General features: G+C 38.8%; 1 protein-coding gene across 11 annotated transcripts in view; it reads left to right on the top strand.

Moving 5' to 3' along the window:
- The window catches only part of MYO9A (myosin IXA), a 175,013-nt gene that overhangs the window by 38,688 nt on the left and 111,474 nt on the right, over positions 1 to 24,851 (top strand). For 10 of the 11 annotated variants that reach the window (XR_014213398.1, XM_082198217.1, XM_082198209.1 and 7 more), the window contains 7 exons: positions 1,090 to 2,002; positions 8,842 to 8,936; positions 12,668 to 12,730; positions 13,481 to 13,580; positions 15,595 to 15,651; positions 17,779 to 17,876; positions 18,908 to 19,034. Coding sequence is in view for 10 of the 11 variants with exons in the window: in XM_082198217.1 (XP_082054343.1) it covers positions 1,160 to 2,002; positions 8,842 to 8,936; positions 12,668 to 12,730; positions 13,481 to 13,580; positions 15,595 to 15,651; positions 17,779 to 17,876; positions 18,908 to 19,034 (1,383 nt within the window). In the remaining variant the exon portion in view is untranslated. The remainder of the gene's footprint in view (positions 1 to 1,089; positions 2,003 to 8,841; positions 8,937 to 12,667; positions 12,731 to 13,480; positions 13,581 to 15,594; positions 15,652 to 17,778; positions 17,877 to 18,907; positions 19,035 to 24,851) is intronic. The other variant, XM_082198213.1, reaches the window with a different exon arrangement.

The raw sequence follows: 24,851 nt of genomic DNA, 5'->3' as shown, positions 1-24,851 counted from the left end.
TTTAGCTTGTGACAGCTCAAATGTTCTTTTTAAAAATGTTCATTTACATCTTAATCATTTCATATCGGGGACATTAGAGAGTGCCATTATAATTTATGCAGTCTTTCCCCTCAGATGCATTGTGAAGGTTAAATGTAAAGCTTCCTGGCAGTCAGCTGGCAAGCGTGGGTATCTATATAATAGCTTCATGGGAATTGGCTTTCAGGAAATGTTTCCATTTGTTATTACATGTGAAGTATAATAGCAGTGTTCCCGATCTCCTGCATGTATCCTGAATACCTGCAGAGGGTAAGACCTTCTTGCTAAGTTTATTCTTTGGCGTGCTGTTTTTGTGGAGATGTGTATATTTAGCAAACAAGACAGTAATTTGTTTCTGAAACTTCAGCTATGTGCATGAGGATGAATCACATAAACATAAATAAGTAGTCTACAGTGAGATGTAAGGAAATAAAACTTCTTTAAGGGAATGGATGCATAAATAATCAGAATACAGCTGGTTTACTTTTGTCACCAGTACAGCATTTGAATATTCTGTATTTGTGTGATGTTCTTTAAAAATGGTTTGGCCCATTTAAAACTGAACTGGGCATTTGCCTGAAATCTTAGACTTTGCACAGTGCAGAACGTTGATTGACAACAAACAAGTACTCTTGGATGAAGCAGATTACCATCTTGGTCCCAGTTTGTTTAAAATTTATCTGAAGACATTGGGAGGGGTCATTTGGAGATTTGGGGTGAGGTGTCATCAGTATGCTGATGATGCCCAGCTCTGCTTCTCTGTAACACCTAAATCAGGAAAAGCTGTGCAAATCCTGGACTTGTTCTTGGACTTGGTGGTGGGCTGGATTCAGTTTACGCTGAATCCAGGCAAGACAGAGACATGGTGGGTGGTTCCCAAGTTCTGATAATTGGACTTTGGATGGAGTCATGCTCCCCATGAAGAAGCAGGTACATGGTCTGGGAGTGTGCCTAGATTCATCTTTGTCACTAGAAGCCCAAGTGACCTCAAGTTTTCAAAAACAAACAAACAAACAAACTTGCTGATTGAAAATATCCTATCAATAAACTATTTTTTGTTTCATTTTGTAGTGCTGATGCCATGACCATTATTCAACCATTCTGAAGATGGATTACTGTTACTGATGGGAAGAAGTCCAATATGAGTGGAAATGATGTTGGAGGAAGAAGACGCTTTGAGGACAGCGAACACACACTACACATATACCCTGGGAACATTGCTGAAGGGACCATCTATTGTCCTGTTATTGCACGAAAAACTTCCACAGCTGCTGAGGTGATAGACTCTCTCATTAACAAACTTCAACTGGACAAAACAAAATGCTACGTTTTGGCAGAGGTGAAGGAGTTTGGTGGGGAAGAATGGATCCTCAACCCCACAGACTGCCCTGTCCAGCGCATGATGTTGTGGCCCCGAATGGCCCTAGAGAACCGTTTGAGTGGAGAGGACTATCGTTTTCTTCTAAGGGAAAAGAACCTAGATGGGTCAATACATTATGCCAGTCTCCAGTCCTGGTTGCAGGTGACAGAAGAGCGGCGCAGGATGATGGAACGTGGCTTCCTTCCTCAACCGCAGTACAAAGACTACGATGATTTATGTGCTTTGCCAGACTTGAATGAGAGAACTCTCCTAGAAAACCTTAGAAATCGTTTTAAACAGGAGAAAATTTACACATACGTTGGGAGCATACTAATAGTAATAAATCCATTCAAATTTCTCCCTATTTACAACCCTAAGTATGTCAAAATGTATGATAACCATCAGCTTGGAAAGCTGGAGCCCCACATTTATGCAGTAGCTGATGTAGCATACCATGCTATGCTTCAGCGTCGGAAGAACCAGTGTATAGTCATTTCTGGAGAAAGTGGGTCTGGGAAAACACAGAGCACAAATTTCTTGATTCATCACCTCACTGCTCTTAGCCAAAAAGGATTTGCTAGTGGAGTAGAACAAATAATTCTTGGAGCTGGACCAGTACTTGAGGTAAGATACAGCTTCCCACCCCATCATTCATAGTGTGTTATAAAGTATTTATGTCTTATGATTACCATTCTGTCCTGGAGCCTGGCGCCATTCACCCCCAACTGATAGCGATATGCAAGGCTCTTCTGCTTTTGTAACTTTTCTGTGAAGACATGTGGAAAACATTACCTTGGAATTTTAAATCCATATGGATTTTTTACACCAAAGAACTATGAACAGGATCTGGCAGTCATGCTTTATCCTACTCACAAATCTTTTCTGGGAAACCCTTATGGACTATGTTGTATTATAATGTCTTCCATATATATTCGTCATATGTATTCATCATGTGTATTTGTCACTGAGAATCATGGCATTCCAAAACATAGCGTTGGCATTGGCCGAGTTTGTGGTACGTGTCTTGAAAAATGAGACTTCTGAACTTAAATTTGTTAGAAATAACTTCTGGGGTTTTTTTCTCCTAATACCTCAGGTAATTAAATAAACATAATTCTAAAAGGTCAGAAGTGAAGCACTGATATTACTGCAAATGGGTTTGCAGTCCCCATTGTTAGTGTTTCAACAAAGGGAAAACTTAATATTAAGAGGAGAGTGTGAGAAGTGGGTAATAATGCCACCACACGCTTATTCCTGGATCAGTTCAGAGTTGCTCCTTCTACTGCTTCCCTCCTCTTTGTAAAGAGGAATGAAAGGTTTTGTTTGTTTAAGAGATTGCTTACCCACCCTTCACCATCAGGCAGCTTACAATAATATAACCATACAGTATTAAAAGTCAATAAAACAAACCAAAGAATTTGCATCAGACAACAGAGGTGGCCTCATAACAATCACACAAGTCTTACTTGTCAAAGGCCCAGGTACAGAGGTGCATTTGAAAACCATATAATAAAGATATTTAACACATCTAAATGGGGAGGGAGTTCCACATTTTTGAGAGCTGCCACAGAGAGTTTTTAAAGTACTGTATAAATGTTTTAAATGAATATATTGCATGTTATGAATGCTGCAATCTGATTTGAGAACTCTAGTAAAAAAAAAAAACCAGGACACAAATCTAGTAAGTAGCAAATCTTGCTTGCTCTGCTTCCAGATTTTGGGAAGGAGATGGGGTGGAGCTGAATGGCACCTTAAACCTAGGTTATGCGAACAACAATGGAATGTCTAAGCGTACTTTTTAATAACAAGAATACAAAGCTGAAAATGAATGAACCACAGCTAAAATATTATCTTCATTTTTCACATGGTGCCATTCAGCTCCTAGCTTTCATATCTCAGTTCCTAACACTGATTACAGTCAGTCCATAATTTGAAAAATAAGATTTTAGAGCCATCTTGCCCAACTAGACATTCTGTTTTGGCCACTGTAACCTTGGCTTAAGGATCCATTTGGCTCCTAGCTTTTATATACCTGAGTTTCCAGCAGTGGCAAATATTGACCTTGCACAGGATGGCATATAGAACGTAAAACACGCTCTGAACTTTCCCTACATTGGGAATATATTTTAGTTTATTACTACTGGAAGTCAGTTAAGGTGCATTACACTGCAACAATGATATTCACCAGGAAATTGCCAAGAGCTGCTTTGGATCTTGGAAATGTTTGGAAGTCTGAAGGTGTGATAGCTCAAAAAATGTATTTTTAAGCAAAATTCCTCTGACATCTGCTCTTCGTTATTTCCCTCCCTTATACTCAATCATAACTGAGAGTGAACCTCTCCTTTCTTCACTTCCACTCTCCCCTTCCCCCATTCATGTCAGCAATTTTCCTACCCAGCCCCAGTCACACTTGCCAAGTATTTTGTTGCTCATACCCTCCTCTATTTCTAGCCTGCTGTTTTGCCCCATGCCCATTCCCCCCCCCCCCGTTGTGATCCTCCCTTAATCTGGGTCTCGGCTACTAGTTTTCTTTATGCAGTCCTGTTTCACAGCCCTCTTCCTCACATTTTAGAATGAAATTACTTTTGGTGGGACTTTCCCTTTCTGTCATCCAAGCTCCAGCTGTGCTGCTTCCTAGCCAGTTTGCTTGACAGTGCTCTGATTCAGCATCTCATGCTTTCCCATTTGTCTAGGGATTTAGGGAATTCTTTGTGCTATCAAAATAATATGAAAATGCAGTGTCTGGTAGGTAGCATCTGTTTCAGTCAGTTCCAGCTATTTATGGAGAAGCAATGGACTTTCTTCAATGCTCTTTTATATTTAGATTGATTAAACCAAGTGTCTAAAAGAAGAAAACACTCATTTATTCTTTGGTAAAACAATAAGCATTCAATAAGCAATCATTGTGACAACTGGCATTTGAAATCTGCCAAAGACAATAAACTCTTCTCTGAGAAGACTCATTCTTTCTCTACATGAATCAACTGGATTAACATATGAAATTCCCTGAGCTTTATACGTATAGTGACAAAGCTAATATTCATTCCACTAATTAAAGATACTCAGAATTTCTCAGAAACCTATTAACTACTCAAGAGCCAGTGGTGATCAACTGTGATTTGCGGTGTCTGATATTTTGAGGGCGATTTCATATGCTGTTTCTTCCTGTCCATGTTTTATGTGCATACATTTCTTTTCTGCTCAACAGCACCCGAGACAACGTATACTATTAAAAATGACAACTAAGTGACAACAGCAGTCATACTAATGCATGTGGGATGGGGAATGATTATTATACAACAATAACATCAGCAGTGAGCTAAACATAGAGTAAATTCAGCAGCAATTTATGCAGCCATAAGCACTAAGGGCAGCAAAGGAGCCATTCTAACTACAAGTATGATACTGTCTGCAATGTAGAATCTCCAGCAGTCAGTCAAAGCCCTTTACTATAAGAATTTATTGTATTGGCATGTGGACAGAATGCTGTCAGAGAAGAGGCCAGATAGGTTTCCTTTGAAGATTTAAAAATGATAATTCATACATTTACAGTGACCAAAATGGTTATTTGCTCAAAATGGGAATATTTCATGCCACTGTCTATTGGTTGCTGGTTAAAGGCTGGGAAGTGGCATATGGTGAAACTAACTTTGTTAAAAATAGAGAAGGCAAACAAAGAAAAATTAAAAATAAACTTTATCGGAAATTTATTGGAATAATAAAATGCAATATCAGATTAATCATGCTCTTTACTTGGAGACGTGCAGATATTGCTGATACAGTACAGCATATATTTTTGTTCGTAGGATTTCTTTTCTGCCCTTCCCTATAAGGTCACAGGGCAGGTTATGACAAAGCAATGGATACAATTTTGAAATCAACACTTAATAGCACATCAAATATGCCATTTTAGACAGAGAATAGAACAACTTCTGCTTAAGCAGTCCAAGAACTCTAGCTGGATTGTTTCCCACAGTTGTAGTGACAGGAGCCCATGCTCAGGAGACCAAGTGGCCACTCAGTTTTATGTGGCTTCCTGTGGCAGAGTTGATCTGACTCCAGTACAGAATGATACAGCTTGAGGAACTATAATTCAAATAGTGTCCCAAGTGTTTGTTCCTTGGTATAAGGCAAGTAGCAGGGGATAGGGATCATGTGCCTCCTCCATGCCATTTCTTGGTATTCCCACTAGGATTTTCTATTGCTCAGACCAGCTGAGCATAAAGGTGCTAAGATGTGTCTAACTCTCTTCTCTCACTCCTTAATTTCTCCATATTCCTTTAATCAAGGTACTTTGATGTTCAGTCCATCTTCTCTCAGCTCTAATTAACAACCAAGAATATTATTATGAGCCAGCCTTGCAAGTACAAGGCATAATATAGACATGTGTAGATAAGAGAAAACGTGAAAAAATAATGACCGATGTTCTTTAGTGCTATTGTATCATGAGTAAGATATTCTCTGACTTTCCATAAGATTTGAAACTTGTTTTAAAAGCTTTGAACTGTACATTATGCTTTTTAACATTATCCTCATTCTAAATATTTCTCTGGATAATCTGCTTGTGTTGTTGATTCCATTATATTTGAAGTTCTAGCCAGTGTGCCTATCAAAAGTGATAACAACAAATGGATTAAAGCTGGGTCTGCTGACTACAGCTGTATTTGTGTTCTGGGGTCTCTTTTATGTTATCATTCCAAACCTTTAAGAGGAAATATCTTTTATGTCAGGCATGTTGTCACTTGTCATCTTTTTTCAGCGGAGTTGCATTTTCTATATAGATTTCTAGGGGTGGAGAGAAGAGGTGCTTAGTAAACATCCATTTAATGAGCATGTTACTGTTGCCAAATTAAACTCTGTCTTGGTATTTTGGTTTTAGATATGCTAGGTTGGATTTTAGCTTACATCTACCACATTCAACAAATAGAAGTTAATAAGAACCTTTTACATCCTATCCAACTGTAATCATGCTGCTTAGGGTGGTTTCTAACCATTTAATATTACTAAAGTAATAAAGAACCATACCACAAAATAATAATGGTATCAAACCGAAATGTTTGAGGACTGATCTATTTTCTCAACCCATGGGATGCCCTAGTGCAGGGGTCTGCAACCCGCGGCTCCGGAGCCGCATGTGGCTCTTTTACACCTTTGCCGCGACTCCAGGGCGGATATTAGCAAGGGGAGGAGGCGCATTGTGCACCCCGACACTCCCCACTGTGGCAGGCGCTGTACTGGCTGTGACGTCGCATGGGGGCGGTGCGTGCGTTAGTCACGCACTGTCCCGATGTCACCTTCCCGCCCGCTGTCAGATCAGAGGGCAGTGGCGCGCATGCTTTCAATGTCGCAATGGTTTTGCGGCTCCCAGTTTCTTTTCCTTTGGAAACGGGTCCAAGTGGCTCTTTTTGTCTTAAAGGTTGCAGACCCCTGCCCTAGTGTTGCGCCCTGTAATAATGTAGAATCTTTTGAGTGGAAAGTTCATAACAAGAAGTCACCATTTTCCTACTGCAGTTAAGTACAGTACACAAATCTCTAGGATATCAGATGTGCTGCCATCTACAAGATTGTTATATTATAATCTCATTTTGATGCTTTTAAAATATTGCTTGGGTTTCCATTCACTGCCAAATACACGCACCCATATAGAACTACACAGTCTTCTATTCATATGGCACATAATTGTGATAGAATCAGTTGGTGTGAGATCAGTTGCTATTGCTGTAAGAGTAGCCTTAGTAAAATTTGGGTTGGCATGCTTTCTGATTCTTGCCCGCATACTGTACAATATAGAGTTAGAGTAATTACAGTTAGCATTTTTACAGCTGCTGTCCTTGGTACCTCAATCTGAGGAGCTGGCATTGTTAGGCACTGAGTGATGCAAGGCATGCTTTTTGAAAAATTCAGACAATTATAAATCTATTGTAGTATTTTGGCCCCTGGTCTGCTGGGATGCCAACTGGCAATGGAAGCATGCTGATCAAATAACAGAGGGCATCTTGCTAAAGGGAAGTCATGGAAACAAAAGTTTTAAACTAATTTGTTGCATAGGTAGTATTTGATTTCCAGTTTCATTAGGAATAGTCACTAGGATATTTGAAGATACATGACTGAGTATTGTTCCTAACATTCAGTAATAATAATAATAATAATAATAATAATAATAATAATAATAATAATAATAATAATAATTTATTATTATTTATACCCCGCCCATTTGGCTGGGCCTCCCCAGCCACTCTGGGCGGCTTCCATAGAAACCAAAAATACACTAAAATATCACACGTTAAAAACTTCCCTGAACAGGGCTGCCTTAAGATGTCTTCTGAATGTCAGGTAGTTGTTTATCACTTTGACATCTCGTGGGAGGGCGTTCCACAGGGCGGGCGCCACTACCGAGAAGGCCCTCTGCCTGGTTCCCTGTAGCTTTGCTTCTCACAATGAGGGAACCGCCAGAAGGCCCTCGGCGCTGGACCTCAGCATCCGGGCAGAACGATGGGGGTGGAGACGCTCCTTCAGGTATACTGGACCGAGGCTGTTTAGCTTATGTGGATGAATTTTGACTTATGGCTTATATACGAGAAAACAGACTCAAACAGTGGTGATGACTGTCTTCCGGAATGCCCCCCCCCCCATTTTCTGAGAGCTGCTGACTGTTGAGTGCTTCCCTTGTTTTTCATCTAGGCTTTCCCTGTACTGTACCTTTCTGCTGTGTTATCTATGATGTTTTGGTTTCTGTTTTAAATTGTTTTGGTATTTATTTTACCTTTACTAGTTTGAGTTCATTTAATGTAAGCTGTTTAGAGATATTATTAAATAAATGAACTTCAAAAAATCTACAACCAACGTTTTAGTCTGGTATGTAAATCCAGTCACAAACCTTGTCAATTTGCAGACATGGATTTAACAAACTTAAAAACCAGTTGTTCATTAGCTTGCTATAACAGTAAAATCCTCTTTGCACTGTCTTTCACCCTGTACAATTCAAAACCAGATGTGTACTGGAATCTTTATGGACAACCAGTAAGCATGCTAGTAAGGCAAAATACTGAATTCTGGAAAAGCGAATATTTTACTCTTTAAATTTCAATAAATAACTGACAAAAGGATAAAACTCTGTGGGCGGCAGTAATTTTATTCCTATGCAATATTGAACTGAAGGGTGAATTACATAGAACTGTAGACTCAGATTAAATGATTCTCCCACAGCCTACTGTTTTAAGCACTGGTTTTATTTTGGGCAGATGTACTTATGAATGCAATTTAAGTTATTAGAATTAAAATGTATGTGCTGCCTTTCTATCAAAGAATGAAAGTTTAAAATTAGTATTATCTGAATTCTTATATTATTATTTTTAATCTCCCCCCTCTAATTTCATACTGGAAGCCACATATTAAAAGCAAGTCTAGGATGTGCAAATTGTTGAGCCATTTCTCAGTTCTTTTATATCTCTTTATTTCGGCAGGCATTTGGGAATGCAAAGACAGCACACAATAACAACTCAAGTCGCTTTGGCAAGTTTATCCAAGTGAATTATCAGGAGACTGGCACTGTCCGAGGGTAAGTAGCAATGAGCAGTGACTTAAGGAACTTTAAGCATGAATGGGTTGCAGCTGTTGGTATTTGTGGATGCCTGCTGGGAATGTTAAACATCCCATGTAAATCTGATCCCAGTTACTTGTCTGTGCCATATAGGACAAATAATTGACTTGACACAGGTATATTCTGTTGAAGCGTTAACTTCCCACATTCTTTTAACTATAACACTGTTACTGTATAATCACAAGGGAGTTACAAATGCTAAATCTCTAAAACTTGCATTCTCTTTATTTACTGATATAAGAAATTGCTGAACAAAGTCCGTTGTCCACTTAGGAATCAGCACAAATCTTTGTCTGAACTTCAGAGGGATTTGGCTCAGGCTTGGAGTGCACATATCGTCCACAACTGGTGCAAATATTTTGCTAAGTCAGCTTAAATTTTATGAAAGCAAAAGGAGCACCAATTTAAGAGATTTGCACTTAAACCAGAGACCAAATTGCTCTGGATTGTTTCCATTATTGCTTTTAATAAACAATTTGAATCCAGTCTATTAATGTGAGAATTGAAAGTCTGTTCTAAGCTACAGCTGTTGTACTTTATATTTTAATGTCTCATGTCCTTTGTTTGCCTGACTTGGAGCTCTATCAATCTGTAAAGTCTGAGAATTGTTGAAGCTAGAGAAGGCTTTCGTAGCAGCCCGACGCATCCTATTATTTTGGGACTGTAGATTTTCAGTTTCTGAATGGCTTTGTCCAGTCTGATGTATGTGCTGCAGTTGAGCTATTTGGAATCTTTTAGTTCCGTTTAATTAAGCTCTGCTTTCTTGACTAAGGCTATAAAAGGAAGGGCAGAGTTTCCTCTTGTCTCAGTTCTTCCTTGTTTAAAGTGTGGTGTTGCTTTCCTAGTCAGTGATTGCCCAGTAAAGAGTCATGCTATCAGCTTTTATAATGTATGCTAGTCTGTGATATTTTTCTTACTTGACTGAGTAGGAAGGAATTTTAAAAGGGGCAAGATGTAAATATCCTATTTTGATGGATACACACTGTGTTAGGGAGAGTCAACTGTTCTGCTATCACATCAAGCACTATGAAATGTGTATAGTTAGGACTCCCAGCTTGTATTTGTTGAGATGTGAAGATGACTCCGTAGATGCTTATCTTCAGTACCATGAGAAGTTGTAATGCCGTAATTTTGACTCTTAAGGAAGTTATGAGTACCTTTTTCTTTGGTTCACAATATATTTATTGAGTTTTGCTCAATAAATAATATATTTATTGAGTTGACAAAGAAAAGCTTTTCACTGGGCTTGGGGTTTATTTAGGGTTTTTTTGAAGGGTGCTGGTATTCAAGAAACGTGTGCTTCTACCAATCCTTCTGCAAAGCACATATTTGACTCCCTCATGTCTGTTAGTCATACTAAGCAATCATGAGTATTACTTTACATATTTCCCGTTGGGTAATAAAACTACTGTTCATGAGCAACTGTTGTCAAGCAAAGAAAAGGGAAATGAATCCAAATTTTGTCATCATCCATTAAGTAACAACACACATGAGAGTGATCAACATGTTAATTCTAGTGAGTGCCAACAATCAAGTTAAGTCAGGATCTAGCTTAGTTTTGAAAGTTCCCTTACTTTTCTCATCTCGTTTTTCACTATGAATTTCAAAAGAATAGGCTTATCACAATTTAGGCCTTGTTTTCCAACATCTTCTGAATATATCAAAATGCCTGCTTCACAAAAATTGGATTACCTTATACAATTAAGATACAGTGGTGCCTCGCAAGATGAAATTAATCCGTTCCGCAAGTCTCTTCGTCTTCCGGTTTTTTCGTCTTGCGAAGCACGGCTATTAGCAGCTTAGCGGCTATTAACGGCTTAGCGGCTATTAACAGCTTAGCGGCTTTAAGAAAAGGGAAACAAACTCGCAAGACGTTTCGTCTTGCGAAGCAAGCCCATAGGGAAATTCGTCTTGTGGAACGACTCAAAAAACGGAAAACTCTTTCGTCTTGCGCGTTTTTCGTCTTGCGAGGCATTCGTCTTGCGAGGTACCACTGTATTATCTCCAGTGTTAATGCAGTAACATTGATATATAGATGCAGAAATATTACTGCAGAGGCTGCAAAGGTGTTTTTGTGTGTGTGTACAGGTTTAATCCAATACACCATCTCTCTGGTGAGAAGGTTGATTTTTGTTTTAATGGTCTGAGCAGAACAGAGATGGAACAGTGGAAATTAGCAGTATAATATGAGCTTGTAGAAGACTCTATCTGGAAATATTCTTTCCAGTTATGTGATTGTGATAAGGGAGGTGAGATAGTGTTCTGCAACAATCTGGGTTGGAGGCTAGTTTCTTTACTTTGTTATTTCTGAAAGATATATTTAAAAAGACCAAGTATTTTATCACTTGGTCCCACAAATGATCTTCAGAGCACCCATTCCTGCAACCGTTTGCCCTCGTTTTTTCAACATAACACCAAAAAGAGCTTTGCTTCTGGCAGCAAAACCTGCTATCATGGTAGAAAGGAGTGCTATATTCCAGTGATCACTGCAGGCCAGTACTGTGAGATATTATCTGTTGCTACATGCGTAGTTGACAATATAGTAGCATTCCTTTTCTAAAAATTGATTGTTATGTAGCCATGTTGGTACCATCCATGCAGAAGAGGGTGGTATTATCAGTTTTGAAGAAAATCTAAGGTTTACAGAAGTACAAAAAAATGGAGATAAAAACTAAAGGGAAGGGCAAAAACAGCCCTGTTGAGGACTGAGCATGCTGAATGTTTTGTGTGGGCGGTGGTATTATAGGTGGGAGGGGTAATGGGTCACATTGGAAAATAGCATAACTGACTGGGATTTGAACAGGAGCATTTCATACTGCGTTTTTGGAATGCATTCTCCAGTCTATGGGTCTGTTCAGCAGAGTTCAGGGAGATTCCGTATTATAGATACAAAACCTTTCCATTGTACTTGATGTTTTCCCCTCATGATGTGGGGAGCAGGAAAGGGAGCAGGAGGAAAGGCCTCACCCATGGTAGAATCCTGCGAGTCAAGTAACTGAAGACACCTATGTTAAAATTGCCAAAACTGTAATAGAAGTCATGCTGAAAATCATGCTCAAGTTTATACTGTATTTCATTTTCCACCTCCTCACCAGCTCATCTCCCTGCCCTTTGCACAAAGATTCAGTTTAGGATTTGAATACCATTATTTCAAAGAAAAGTGAAAAGATTTTGGGCTACCATAGTTCAGGAAAAAAACGTTAAGTAAGGGAAGGACATACGAAATGTAGATCAATTTGAACGGTTTGGGGAAAATGGAGACAGTTTCCTGCCACATACATTCAACACAACATGCAACTAAATTTATGAATTCTGTTACTGCAGGATATTCTTGCCCTTTGTTTTATTACCTTCCTCTAGTGCTTGTGAGTTCTTTTTCTGAAGAAGGAATGCGGAGCTGCAGCTTAACTGCTCCAGAAAGTTCATAGACATTCAGCTAGGAAGGTTTGGTTAGAATGAAAAAAGAAAAATTCTAGAATCCATTTTTCTAGAGGTTTTAGTGTGTGGTGATATCTAAATGTACCTATGACATTTTTCTTCCATGTTCAGACTTTTCTATCAAATAGTAACATTCAGATGATTATATCCTCATCAGTCTATGCAATGACCAGACCTGTTACTTTTTAAAAAGAGAAAGGTATAAAAATCAAACTATTCTCAGGCTTAACTAATATTCTTTTTTCCTCTAGAGCCTATGTTGAAAAATATCTACTGGAAAAGTCAAGGCTTGTCTATCAGGAACATAATGAGAGGTGAGTACTGAATCTAAAGTACTGCTGGGAATGGGGCAGAGATAAAGAAAGGTAAACCAAAATAATGATTAAAATAAAGTACAATTATAATGATTTCTAAGTTTTATATGCATTTATTTTGTGTTTCGATATATATGACATTAGATTAATCTGTCATGATTAATACTGACAGCAGTTCATGCCCGGGTTTGAGAATTTGCTCATATAACACTATTCCTGTCTTGAAACTCAGGTTTAGAGGAAGAAAAAGGATGAGAGCAGCTATGAACTCATACATTTGTACATTCCCATTAAGCCATAGTTTGGATTGCTATGCCATGCAAACCAAGCAGTAAATTACCAATGGTTGGTTTTTCATCAGCTTAGCTTCCAGTTGTAGGCTTCCGGAGAGGAGATAGTGGTCTCTTTGGTTCTCAGTGCATTTTGCTGCTATGCTGAACTAAGACATGGTTGAACCTAGGCTTGTGATTTAGCACTCTCTAGACAAAGCATGAGCTGTAAGAAAGATCTTCCCTATGTTTTATAACTCATGGTTTATTTGGGGAGAGCTAGATGAAATGTGAAGCCAAACCATGTTCTTGCTAAGCCATCATTTGATTTAGCAGTACATGCAAACTGGATGCCTGCGTATTTGATTTGTCAAAAATAAATAGATAAAATACTAGTATTATTCATACTTCCAATGATTCTTGCTAACATTTTTGTATTGATGGTGATGGGACTTTTAACACCGTTTTTATTTGTTGCCAGGAACTACCATGTATTTTATTACCTTCTGGCAGGAGCAAGTGAAGAAGAGAAATCAGCATTTCATCTTAAACAGCCTGATGAATATCATTATCTTAATCAGGTGGGAATATACCAAGCAGTTTTTAACTGAATGTATATATTTGTCCCTAGAGCAATGAACCACTGTTCAGGTGCTGATGTTTTAAAACTAATTTTATTGTTACCTGTGCATGGATGTCCTAGCACAATAAATTTGTAGGTTTGGGGAATGCAACTAAGTAAGAAACAATGTTTTCAAAGCACTTTTTTCTTGCCTTAAGTGGCCTATAGAAAATATAATGTATTTTTTGAATTGCAGTTTTCCCAAAGAACATGAATGATTTCCTAATTAATAACCAACAATTAATACCATTCATCTGGAAAACCATGTTATGATATTTCTACTGAAGAAGAGACAAATCCATTTACAAATGTTGCATGATTTTTGCCATCCTTCCTTGATAGCATGATCGGTTTGTACTTTAACAAATAAGGCTAACCCAAGTCCATTAATTCCAACTATGGTTAAAGAATTGAAATTATTGGGGGAGGGGTACTACATCTCATACTAATATGCCATAGCACTTATATAATTTGTTTCCTTTAGGATGCAAGGGTAGCTGATGCAATAGAACAGAGCTGGCAGAAGGGAAGAATAGTTCTGGTGATGGCAGGACACTCTCTGCCAGTGCTGTATTAGAATTTCCCAATACAGTGTTTAAGGCTGAATCCTAAATATAAGGCTGAAAATATATAGTGTTCATATAATTGCAAAACAACATGGATCTTCGAGCTTGAGATCATGTGGGATCATTGCAAAAGGTTTCTCTTCAAGGGTTTAGCTATTTAAAAGGAAAAAAAAATATTATTCTGACTGAGGAGCGAGGACATATCCCTCTTTATATAGCAGAAGCTGGATTATTACTTCATTTTTTATGTATAGCTAGATATAAAACATCAAGCAACATTTCACACAAGCTTGCTGTAGATTTCTTTTAGGATTTGGTTAATCATTAAAATAATATATCTGTTACTGTGGATAACAAAATAATTTTTATTTATGTGGCAAAATGTTCCAGGTTCTGCCTTCATAAGCAGTTCTGATAAAAATGAAAATATAGTGTGGCAGTTCTAGCGCTTTGAGGACTGAATGTTCAGAAGGGCTTTCTTTGCTGAAGCTAAGTAATGTAGGTACTATCCTCCAGGTTGAGGAAATGTCTCGTTAATATGCCCAGTGTGTAACATCCTATAATGAAAACAAGGAGGGAGAACCTCTGGATGTACACACTGAGCACATTAACATTGCATGGCCTCAGTCTGGAGGATAGTACTAACAACACTTGAGCAAATGAAGCCCTTTTGAACATTCCATCCTCAAAAAGCTAGAACTGCCACCTTGGAAATAGCATATTTTCATCAAAACAGCTGATAAAAATGGAAGCCAAAATATTTTGCTACACAAGTAAAATCTGTTTTGTTAATCACAGTAGTGTGTGTGTGTGTGTGGTGTGATGTAGTGTATTGGGAGTTACTATGGTATGTTTGCAAAAACCCTTAAATATTACAGATGCTTCTTGATAAAAGAACTGAGTCTGAGCAATCATGATAGATTTGTGTGGAAGAAAAATCTTCCAGTTCACATGCTTGTTGTAGGAAATAAATGCAATGTATACGATGTAGCACGCTTAGTGTTGTAAAAATTCTAAAGCATCTTAAATTGTACTCCTTTCTCCTTCTAAATTGTCACTTTGTGACAATATTCCCAGTTGCAATATGACTCAATTGTTAGATCCAAACTTAATGAGCATAGCTGCAGTGTTTGGCAGCCAATAGAAGTGGATTTCTAAGTTTAATTGTAAGGTTAGATAGGCTTCTTTTGTAACATGAAAACGTAGCATGATGTATGTGCATTCTCATATCAGATTTCATAAGGTAAGGAGAAATGGAGAAGGCGGATCCGAGCCATCATTTTCTAAAATGGGAATGCTTGTAGCTTAATGATTTTAAAGAAATGCTTAACTTCCTGTCTGTAAAAGTGGGAAGAGATAGTGGCATGGGATTTGGAATGCTATTTACCCAATCTGCCTTACTTTCAGATGACAAAGAAACCCCCCAAACAGAGCTGGGATGACTGTTACTATGAGTCTGAGCCGGTCAGTACGAGTACATCCATCCATTCTGGGTTACTGGTGACAGACATTTCACTCACTCTGGCTTTGCATCAAATTGTAGGGCAAATACAAAACCATTTCCATTTGATTACTGGCAACACAATTTCTGTGTCCTCATTGGTTTGGTAGATTATTTGTGGTGGTATACCCTTTTTATGTGTATAATTTTTGTATAGGGTTATTTTGATAGGTTTTGTTAAGTAGTTGGATGATGTTATTATGTATGAGACACTGCAAAAAAGTATAATATATAGATGATAAAATTATATTCTACAAGCAAGAGAGAGAGAAGAGAGTATGCAATGAAGCTTTTGCCTGGATTTAACTATTTAGCATAATTTTTGATATAGCATATTCTGGGTTTTTTAAAGCATAAATATAGTGATTATTGATTCATTAAACTAGTGTAATCTTTTCCGTTTTCATGGCCTATACCAGATTATTCCGTGGGCAATTACAGATTTTTTTTAAAAAAACCAAGCAGTCTAGTTAAAGGTTCAGTAAAAGTGTCATCTGAAAGGAAGAGGTTTACTGCCATGTTTGTTTACGATGGCCAAAAAAGTGAAAGGGTCTTCCCACTTGTGTGAAGTCAGATTATTGTATTTAAATTGTGGGTTTTGTCTGTCTTGATATCACTCCATGTTAATCTTACCTCAGAGAGCATGGCTGTTCTAATTGCATGTTAACAATTCTAACTGGGATTTACTATTTCCCCCTTAATATCATTCAGGCAAATTTATTCTTGAGTGTTATGTTTGATTGTAAGAAGGTTCACAAACGAAATTTAGGCATTTTAAATTTACTTAATTTCTATTAGTTTTATTGCTTTATTCTTCCCCCTCAGAAAAAAAGCTGTAAGTACAAAATGGTTCAATAATGTAGCAAAAGTCTTGAATATTTATTTCATGTGAATGTTTATTTCCTGTCTCTCTTATTTATTTTGATGATTTATGTACTGCTTAATTTACAGACATCTCTAAGCAGCGTAGAGGACCAGTGATTTAGATTTGTCTGGTTGACAGATTTATTGCAGAAATATTTGAATATTCTCCCATAGCTTGCTTGAAGCGATTATGAACACATTGGTAATAGCTTACTTAAGCAGAGTGATGGGAGATACTTGCCCATCTTGAGCAGTTGAACTTTACTTTTTGGTATGGCAGACTACACTGAAATTTTCAGACACTGATAAATTAAAGTGGCTACACTTGAGAGGTTAATTCTGTGTTAGTAAATGCTGCTATTACTGCTAATCCACACTCCAATATGTTGATGCTATTCTGCTAATATTTAATTTGCTGTTTCCACAAGCTGTCCCTATATAGATTTCCACTTGTCCCCTTTTCCTATCTGTACCCTACTGTCCCAGCCATTCCTGGTTAGGACTCCCACTTCCTAATACACTTCTATGTCCTTTCACATATTCAAAGAGCTTCCTTCTGGCACCCAGAGAACTGGGTCCTATTTTTCACCTGTTCCCTAAGCAATCAACTCTGACATGCATTCTTGTCACATAGAGAGGGATCTCAATCACTTTTGAGCTGCTTGCTGCTCTCTTGTAGACTCAGTGGGGGTCTGCAGAATTGTTGAGACCATAAAAACAATAACTTATGCCATATTTGGAAAATAATATTGTGGGATTACATTCTATATTTGGGAATAATAATTGTTCAAAGAGGGAGTGAAAATGAACTCTTGTTCTGGAAGCAGAACAAAATGTTTGGGTATTTGTGAACAGATGGAAGATTTTTCCTGCAGATTTGTCAAGTAATTTTATAGAACTCAAAAATCAATTTATTCATCTTTACACAAATATAATCCATGAGTGCAGACAGCAGACAACTTCGGCTTTCTATTTTAAAATGTAGATCATGCTCTCTGTAGAGTGGAACCTGATTATTTTGCAGTGATGGAGGGCCTAGGCTACATTTACTGTCCAAAGAACGAGGTCATTTTTTAATTCAGGAGAAGGTGCCTTTGGTGGTGGGGAGTGGTGCAGGCAGCTTTTTCTCCACTGTCTTTTGCATAGTGTTTTCATGGGTGGTTCCTTCCTTTCCTTCTTGATGCCCATCTCTTCTAATAATTGCTCCTCATATTTGGCCTCAATAGGATTGCTTCTCTGTTGAAGGGGAAGATCTGAAGCATGACTTTGAGCGTTTGCAGCTAGCTATGGAGATGGTGGGCTTCCTTCCCAAGACTCGCAAGCAGTAAGTTGATGTTCCTTATAACAGTGCATTATTAAGTCGTGGATTGGTGTTGTGAATGCTGCAGCATGTGTATTTGATTGATGCTCAGCCAACACTTTCTAAAGTTTATACATGATTGAATGAGTTGCAGACATAATACTGTGCATCTGTCCTGGCTTTTAGGAGCAGAAAGCCATTGAAGTCAGCCAGTGCCATTACTGTTTTAAAAATGTTAGTGTGAATAAGCTCCAACAGAACTCGGTATGAATTACTATTGCTTTGGTTATTAACAACTTTATTTTTGTAGCCTTCTTTGGATCTCTGGGCTTGAGTAGGCTAAAGATCCCAAACACAGAACCCAATACATATTATATAGCTATACTTATATTGCTTGCTAATTAGTTAATTGTACATGTCACTAAATCAATAGGTTGCTAAATGACCACAGAAACATTCAGAACAGATTTGCTTAATAACATTGTTTTCGTATCATTTGTCCCTTTATTTTTTAAATATTTATGCCTCATAGCTAGACACTGGAGAGACCTGTCAGGAGTAAACATGGACCAATGGTATCAAATTGTATGGGAATCAGCCTTACAAGAAAAGCCAACCAATAAACTGAAACTGTCACAGGGACAAATACACCTTAACTCCAGTCTGGCTCCCCTTTATCACATACACAGCCCAACAAGACAACAACAAGAATCCACCAACAGCATACGAATCAATCTGGCTTACCTGACCCAACAAGCGTTTAGAAAAAATCTGTATATCAGCTTGTCCCTTTTTAAGTAATCTTAATATAATATCTAACATCCTAGTAAAACAGGAAAAGCTGTGGCATTGTATTATTAGGTATAGTACTGAATATATTTGCCTAATAGCTGATAAATGCAACACATAATTTGACAATATGCTAGTATATTGAAATACTGCTTAATAAAGTCTGGCATACAAAATCACAGAGCCCAATATGTAGTGAAATGTTGGTAAACTTGCATTTACTGTGAAGAAAAAGAAAGAGAAAAGGTGTTGTTTTATGCCCATAGGATTTTTTCCATTTTGTCTGCAATACTACACCTGGGTAACATCTGTTACAAGAAGAAAACCTACCGAGATGATTCCATAGATATCTGTAATCCCGAAGTCCTTCCTATTGTCTCAGAGCTGCTAGAGGTAAGCCATGAAACTTTGACATGATTTACCCAGTTCTTCCCTTTCTTTCAACTTGGGTATTTTTGGAGGTGGGGCTGGGGAGAAACTCAGCCTCTTAAAAATATATTACTGATAATGAAACTATTCGTTTTGGTAGTTTGGTTCATTGGTCTTCAACTGGTGGGTCAGGACCCACTGCCAGGTCACAGCCTGATCTAAGGTGGGTTGCAATAGCAACACTATCATCAGCACCATCCAGCTATATGAAAAGAGAGTTCCATTGTCATGTTGCTACTGGCGCACTCTGATGACCTTGTCTCTAGTTACCAGCTCCTTATCTGATGGGTGGGGACAAGGGAGGGTTCTGGAGTGGATTTGAGTTTCTAAGATGTATATTTTAAACCACACTTCATGGTGGGAGAAAGGAGGTGCTTATAACACTACTTGCCTTAATTTTGAAGTTGTCATCAGAGGCACCTGTGAATAAATGAATCAAATGAATGTAAAGCTTTCTTTTTTAAAAAAAAACCCCAAAACCCCACACCATACTTAAAATAAGGCAGACTAGTGCAGTTCTCCCATACTTTTATAATAGTTTTTGACTTTGATCACATGCAGTTTTTACTTCCTACTGATTTAATTTTGATTTCTCGCAAAATGCTCATCTACAATAAGTTAGGTTTGTAGTAAGTTTCATTAGCATCTCTGGAGTGTTTTCTGCAAGCGTTACAACTGAAATAGCATTGTGTACTTTCTAAAAGTGCATCAGATATGTACTTTTCCCCATGTTTCTTTTTCAAACAACTAGAGTAGAATAAAATCAGTGCAGGTCAGGTGGGCCAAAACTCAGAATGAGCTCAGGCTTGCAAGAGAGGTTAAAAATAATAAGAAAGGTTTCTTCAACTATGTTCAAAGCAAGAGGAAGAACAAGCAAGTAGTAGGTCCTTCGCTTGGAGAAGACAGAGGAATACTCTTGGGGGACAGAGGAGGTGGAACTGCTCAACACCTACTTTGCCTCTGTCTTGAATAAAAAGGAAAGCAGTGCCTGACCTGGTGATAACAGAATAAATGATGCAGGGAAGGAACTGAAGCCCAAGATAGGAAAAGAGGTGGTAAGGGAACACTTAACTATTTTAAATGAATTCAAATCTCCAGGGCCTGATGAGCTGCACCCAAGGAGTTTACAGATGTAAAGGAGTTTACAGATATAATCTTCGAGCTTCTGTCTGTAATCTTTGAGAATTTTGGGAGAATAGGTGAAGTCCTTGCTGAGTGGAGGCAGACAAATGTTGTCCCCATCTTCAAAAGTGGGGGGAAGGAAGACCCAGGTAACTACCAACTAGTCAGCTTGACATCAATACCAGGAATGGTCCTAGAACAGATAATTAAGCAGTCAGTCTGTGAACTCTTAGAAAAGAATGTTATGATTATGAAGACTCAGCATTGGTTTCTCAAAAACAAGTTTACAGGGCTATGGCATGAATGTAACAACTGTCCTACATTTTGTCTCACAGGAACTATCTAGCATACATAATTTGTTGTCTTTGAGCCTTGAGGTTCTATACAGATTTATACATTCATTCATTTTTAAAAAACAAACCACCCTTCACCAGAATACATTCTAGGGCAGTTTGCAGAGATTAAAATACATAGCATGACTATCCATAGCTAATAGCTCTCAATAGTTCTACCCTCTATGATTTTGTCTTATTTCCTTTTAGAGGTATCTATGCCACTTGCCATTACTCACATAACACTCTTGTTTCTCCTTGCTGGTAGTTTGATTTTATTTTGCACACATTTATACCATCCTTTAACCAAATTGTTCCCAGGGTAGTTCATGTCAAGATACAAAGCAGTTTTAAGACTCAAAACTTTAAAAGCCAGTGAAAATAAATTGTTTTGGTGCCAGATAAACACCAATAAAGTGTACCAGGTGAGCCTCTTCAGTTAGGAAGCTTAATAGGCAGGGCACCACTACTCTTTCTAGTGAGCATTGGGCTCTTCGGTTGTACCAAGAAGTTAATGACACTTGACTTCCAGCATGAAGGTCTTTGAAACAGAAGAGATAATTATTCTTAGCTGTTGGCCTGAGATTAGCTCTCCATTTGCTGCAATTCATCTGCTTTGTCTGAAACAGCATTGTCAGTTCTGGATAAGTAATCTTCAGTCTGTCTTGGCTTCCAACCAGCCTTTTGTATGAGTCTGGCTGCATGATCTCTGCTCTTCCTTCTGAGCTATTTTGACATTTATAGGTATCAGTATTCTTTTACTAGTCTTTAAAGTATAACTGGCCACAGCACTTCATTGCTACTTGACTTGTGGTAGATATCTCAGATCTACAACTGTGTTCATGTCCAGAAACAAATAGGATACTTCACTTTTTCGACAGAATGTAGGAGTGCAGATTTTAAATATTTAAAATTTCTGAGAAAAAGGGAGCTTTAAATAATCAATGTAAGTCACATTTCCTGTTTTGAAATTTGTATTCCTTTATAAATCTGACTTCCTGTTGCATTCAGCATCTGAAAACCAGTTTCTCATTCCACCTCCTTTAGAGGCATGATTGGGTGGGGACAAAAGTATAGGCCTTTGCAGTTAAAGCACCCAGACTATGGTACAATCTTCCCCATAGTCGTCCAACATGCTTTTAAGACATTTTTTTTGTTATTATCTAGCCTTGCCTCTGGTCTGTGCCGAGTTTCTTCTCTTGCTGCATTAATTTTTATTGTTGATTTTTATCAGCATTGCTTTTATGCATTCATTTGTATAATTATACTTTTAATTGTGAGTTTTCTTGGAAACCCATAGTTCAAGATGAAAGGCAGAATTTAAATCCTGATCAAGCATGCGTAGTAGTTGGTTGCTGTAACAAAACATATTGGTTTGCAACTAAGAATAGCTTTTATTCAACATAATTTATTCAATATAATCCAAAACATTTTGGTAATGCAGCCCTTTTCACTTGCAAAATTATGTCTGCTAAGAAACCCACAGATTTGTTTGAGCCTCTCTAAACAAGCCAAAGATATCAAACAAGATTGCTTACTTTAAAGCTAAGGATGCTAAGTAAGTATACACTTACTTGGAATTTAGTCCAGTTCACCAAAAATGGGATTTTCTTCTGACTAACCTGAATAGAATTGGGCTGTAGAATTCAGGATCATACACAGAAACGGAATGTTTCTATGCATGCAGATCCTGATTACAATCCTGGTAGGGTATATATTATGGTTTCTCCTGGATTACAGTGGTACCTCTGGTTACGTACTTAATTCGTTCCGGAGGTCCGTTTTTAACCTGAAACCGTTCTTAACCTGAGGTAACACTTTAGCTAATGGGGCCTCCCACAGCTGGCGGCGCAAGATTTCTGTTCTCATCCTGAGGTAAAATTCTTAACCCAAGGTACTATTTCTGGGTGAGTGGAGTCTGTAACCCGGGGTACCACTGTATTATTATGCATCTGGCTAGTTCTTGGCTCCAAAATAGCTACAATGCATCACATGTATAATTCTGAAATGCTTAATCTCTGGAAGTCAGACATTCCCCCTCAGTGGTATTTTCCCTTACAGAGACCAGGAGAGCTGTATGTAACTAAGTTCTACACTGAAATTAATGCCCCTAAGTTAGCTGTGTATATTAATTTCAGTTGATGTCAGGGCTGAAGTCCGATGTAGGTCAGCACGAAGAAGCAGAGGCAGTTGTCAGTGCTTTATTCAAGGAAACGGCATACAACTCAGCAACACTTCCCAGTAGGTCTTGCCCCTGCGGAGCAGTTGCCGCGACTGAACTCCCTGCCTTCCACTCCTAAGGCTCTTCCTCTCCCGAATGTTTCCCAAGCAGTCTCAAACTCTGTCTGCCCATCTCTGACCTCTGCTCCACTCTCCTCATTATCCTGTGTGTTCTTGGAGACCATGGGGAGCTTGTCACAGCAGGAGAGGGAAGACTCTCAGGAGCAGCCTCTTGACCCCCCTCCTCTGCTTCTGTCTCAAAGTCTAAACTTCTCCCTGTTACAGGTTCCTCCTCCTCACTAAACTCCCTTCAGTATCCAGCACCTCCCCCCAAGCTTCTCCCTCTGATCTCTCATCGGTTTCCCACCACCAATCCCTGGGCTCTGGACCTTCCTCCTCTGGGATTTGCCTTGGGGGTTCCCTGACTGGCACCTCCTTGTTGTCCAGCCAGCCCCTGACAATTGACCTATTTTAAGTATGACTACCATTGGATACTGGGACGTGGGTGGCGCTGTGGGTTAAACCACAGAGCCTAGGACTTGCCGATCAGAAGGTCGGCGGTTCGAATCCCCATGACAGGGTGAGCTCCCATTGCTCGGTCCCTGCTCCTGCCAACCTAGCAGTTTGAAAGCACGTCAAGTGCAAGTAAATAAATAGGTACTGCTCCGGCAGGAAGGTAAACGGCGTTTCCGTGCGCTGCTCTGGTTCACCAGAAGTGGCTTAGGCATGCTGGTCACATGACCCGGAAGCTGTACGCCGGCTCCCTTGACCAATAAAGCGAGATAAGCGCTGCAACTCCAGAGTCGGTCACGGCTGGACCTAATGGTCAGGGGTCCCTTTACCTTTACCTATACCATTGGATACAACATGAAACCTTTACCTAAGCCTGTTTTACAGGACACCCATGAGCTTTGTCTGCCCTCGTGGTGTCCCTTTATATCCAATTTATGCTTGCAGTAGAAAACCAGGGAGAAAGGAGTCTTCCCTCTTCAACACATCTGGGCAGCCTTCTTACGGACAAAGTGGGCTATAGCTCTGCCAAGGTTTTGAACCCTACCCCACCCCAAGGCATGGTCCAATCTTTCTTCAGTCACCCACAATAATATCAATATGTTTCCAGTGACTGAAAGGCTTTAGTCCATCTTCTCTGCTTAGCTAGTCATAAATTTCACTGCTGGTAGATTTCCACCTTGCCTCCAAGGAGAAGAAGCAGTTATTTTAAAACCCAAGTTACTATATTGCCTAGAAATGGCTATGGAGGGTGGGCAGGAATATTGTCCTGCTGTTTTCTCTCTCAGAAGCCATGCCTCCAGGCACTGCATCAAACAAACTGGGAGATGAGCTGCTATGGAGAGTGGTTTGGTCACAGCCCTCTGTACACCATTGTGGCCGTTGTGCACATTATTCCCATCTAGCAGAGGGTGAGGGTGAAGGGGGGGGTTAACATTCTTGACCACAATGAGGCAGACGGCAGGGGAAGAGCTCTCCATACACGTTTCTTTGGTTGAGGTAAGTAAGTAAACAAAAAAGAAGTAAAATTTGTTCTTTCAGCTCATTCTGCTGCATATCTACTCCACCGCTAATATTTAATGTTGAATACAGCCATGTACTTGAGTTTCATTCATACTTCACTGTGTGTGGCATTTCTCAAATAACTGTGGACAAATCAGTTTGTGGTTCTTTCCTAAATTGGCAGGGTGTGGAGAAGGGTGACACATTGCTTCTTTCTACATGGCCACTTTAAGAATTGCAAGCCTTTCATATACTGTGAGAAAACACAACATATGAATACTTCAGATAAGTGTTGAGAGCCGTTATTTGGGCTGGCAAAGGTTTAAAGTGCTTTAATTTGGAAAGCCGAGATTGCAATGGGTACATCTGTCAAATTGTTGTTTAAAAATAACCGAGTCTTGTTCAGCAAAGGAACTGAATGCTGCCAGACTGGTTTAATTTATTCCTTGCAATAGCAAATGTTGGCAATCATGCGCCTCTTATACAGACCTGAGATTTCATCCACATGTCATCACATTGAGTCTTGGTTTCCATGTTTCATCTGTTCTCTAAAACAGAATATATAAGCAACTGGAATGTTATTTACTAGTAAAAT

Source organism: Podarcis vaucheri, assembly GCF_965113315.1.
Source record: "Podarcis vaucheri genome assembly, chromosome: 14".
In the NCBI taxonomy this organism is placed as follows: domain Eukaryota; kingdom Metazoa; phylum Chordata; class Lepidosauria; order Squamata; family Lacertidae; genus Podarcis; species Podarcis vaucheri.
This window is presented reverse-complemented; position numbering and strand designations above follow the sequence as displayed.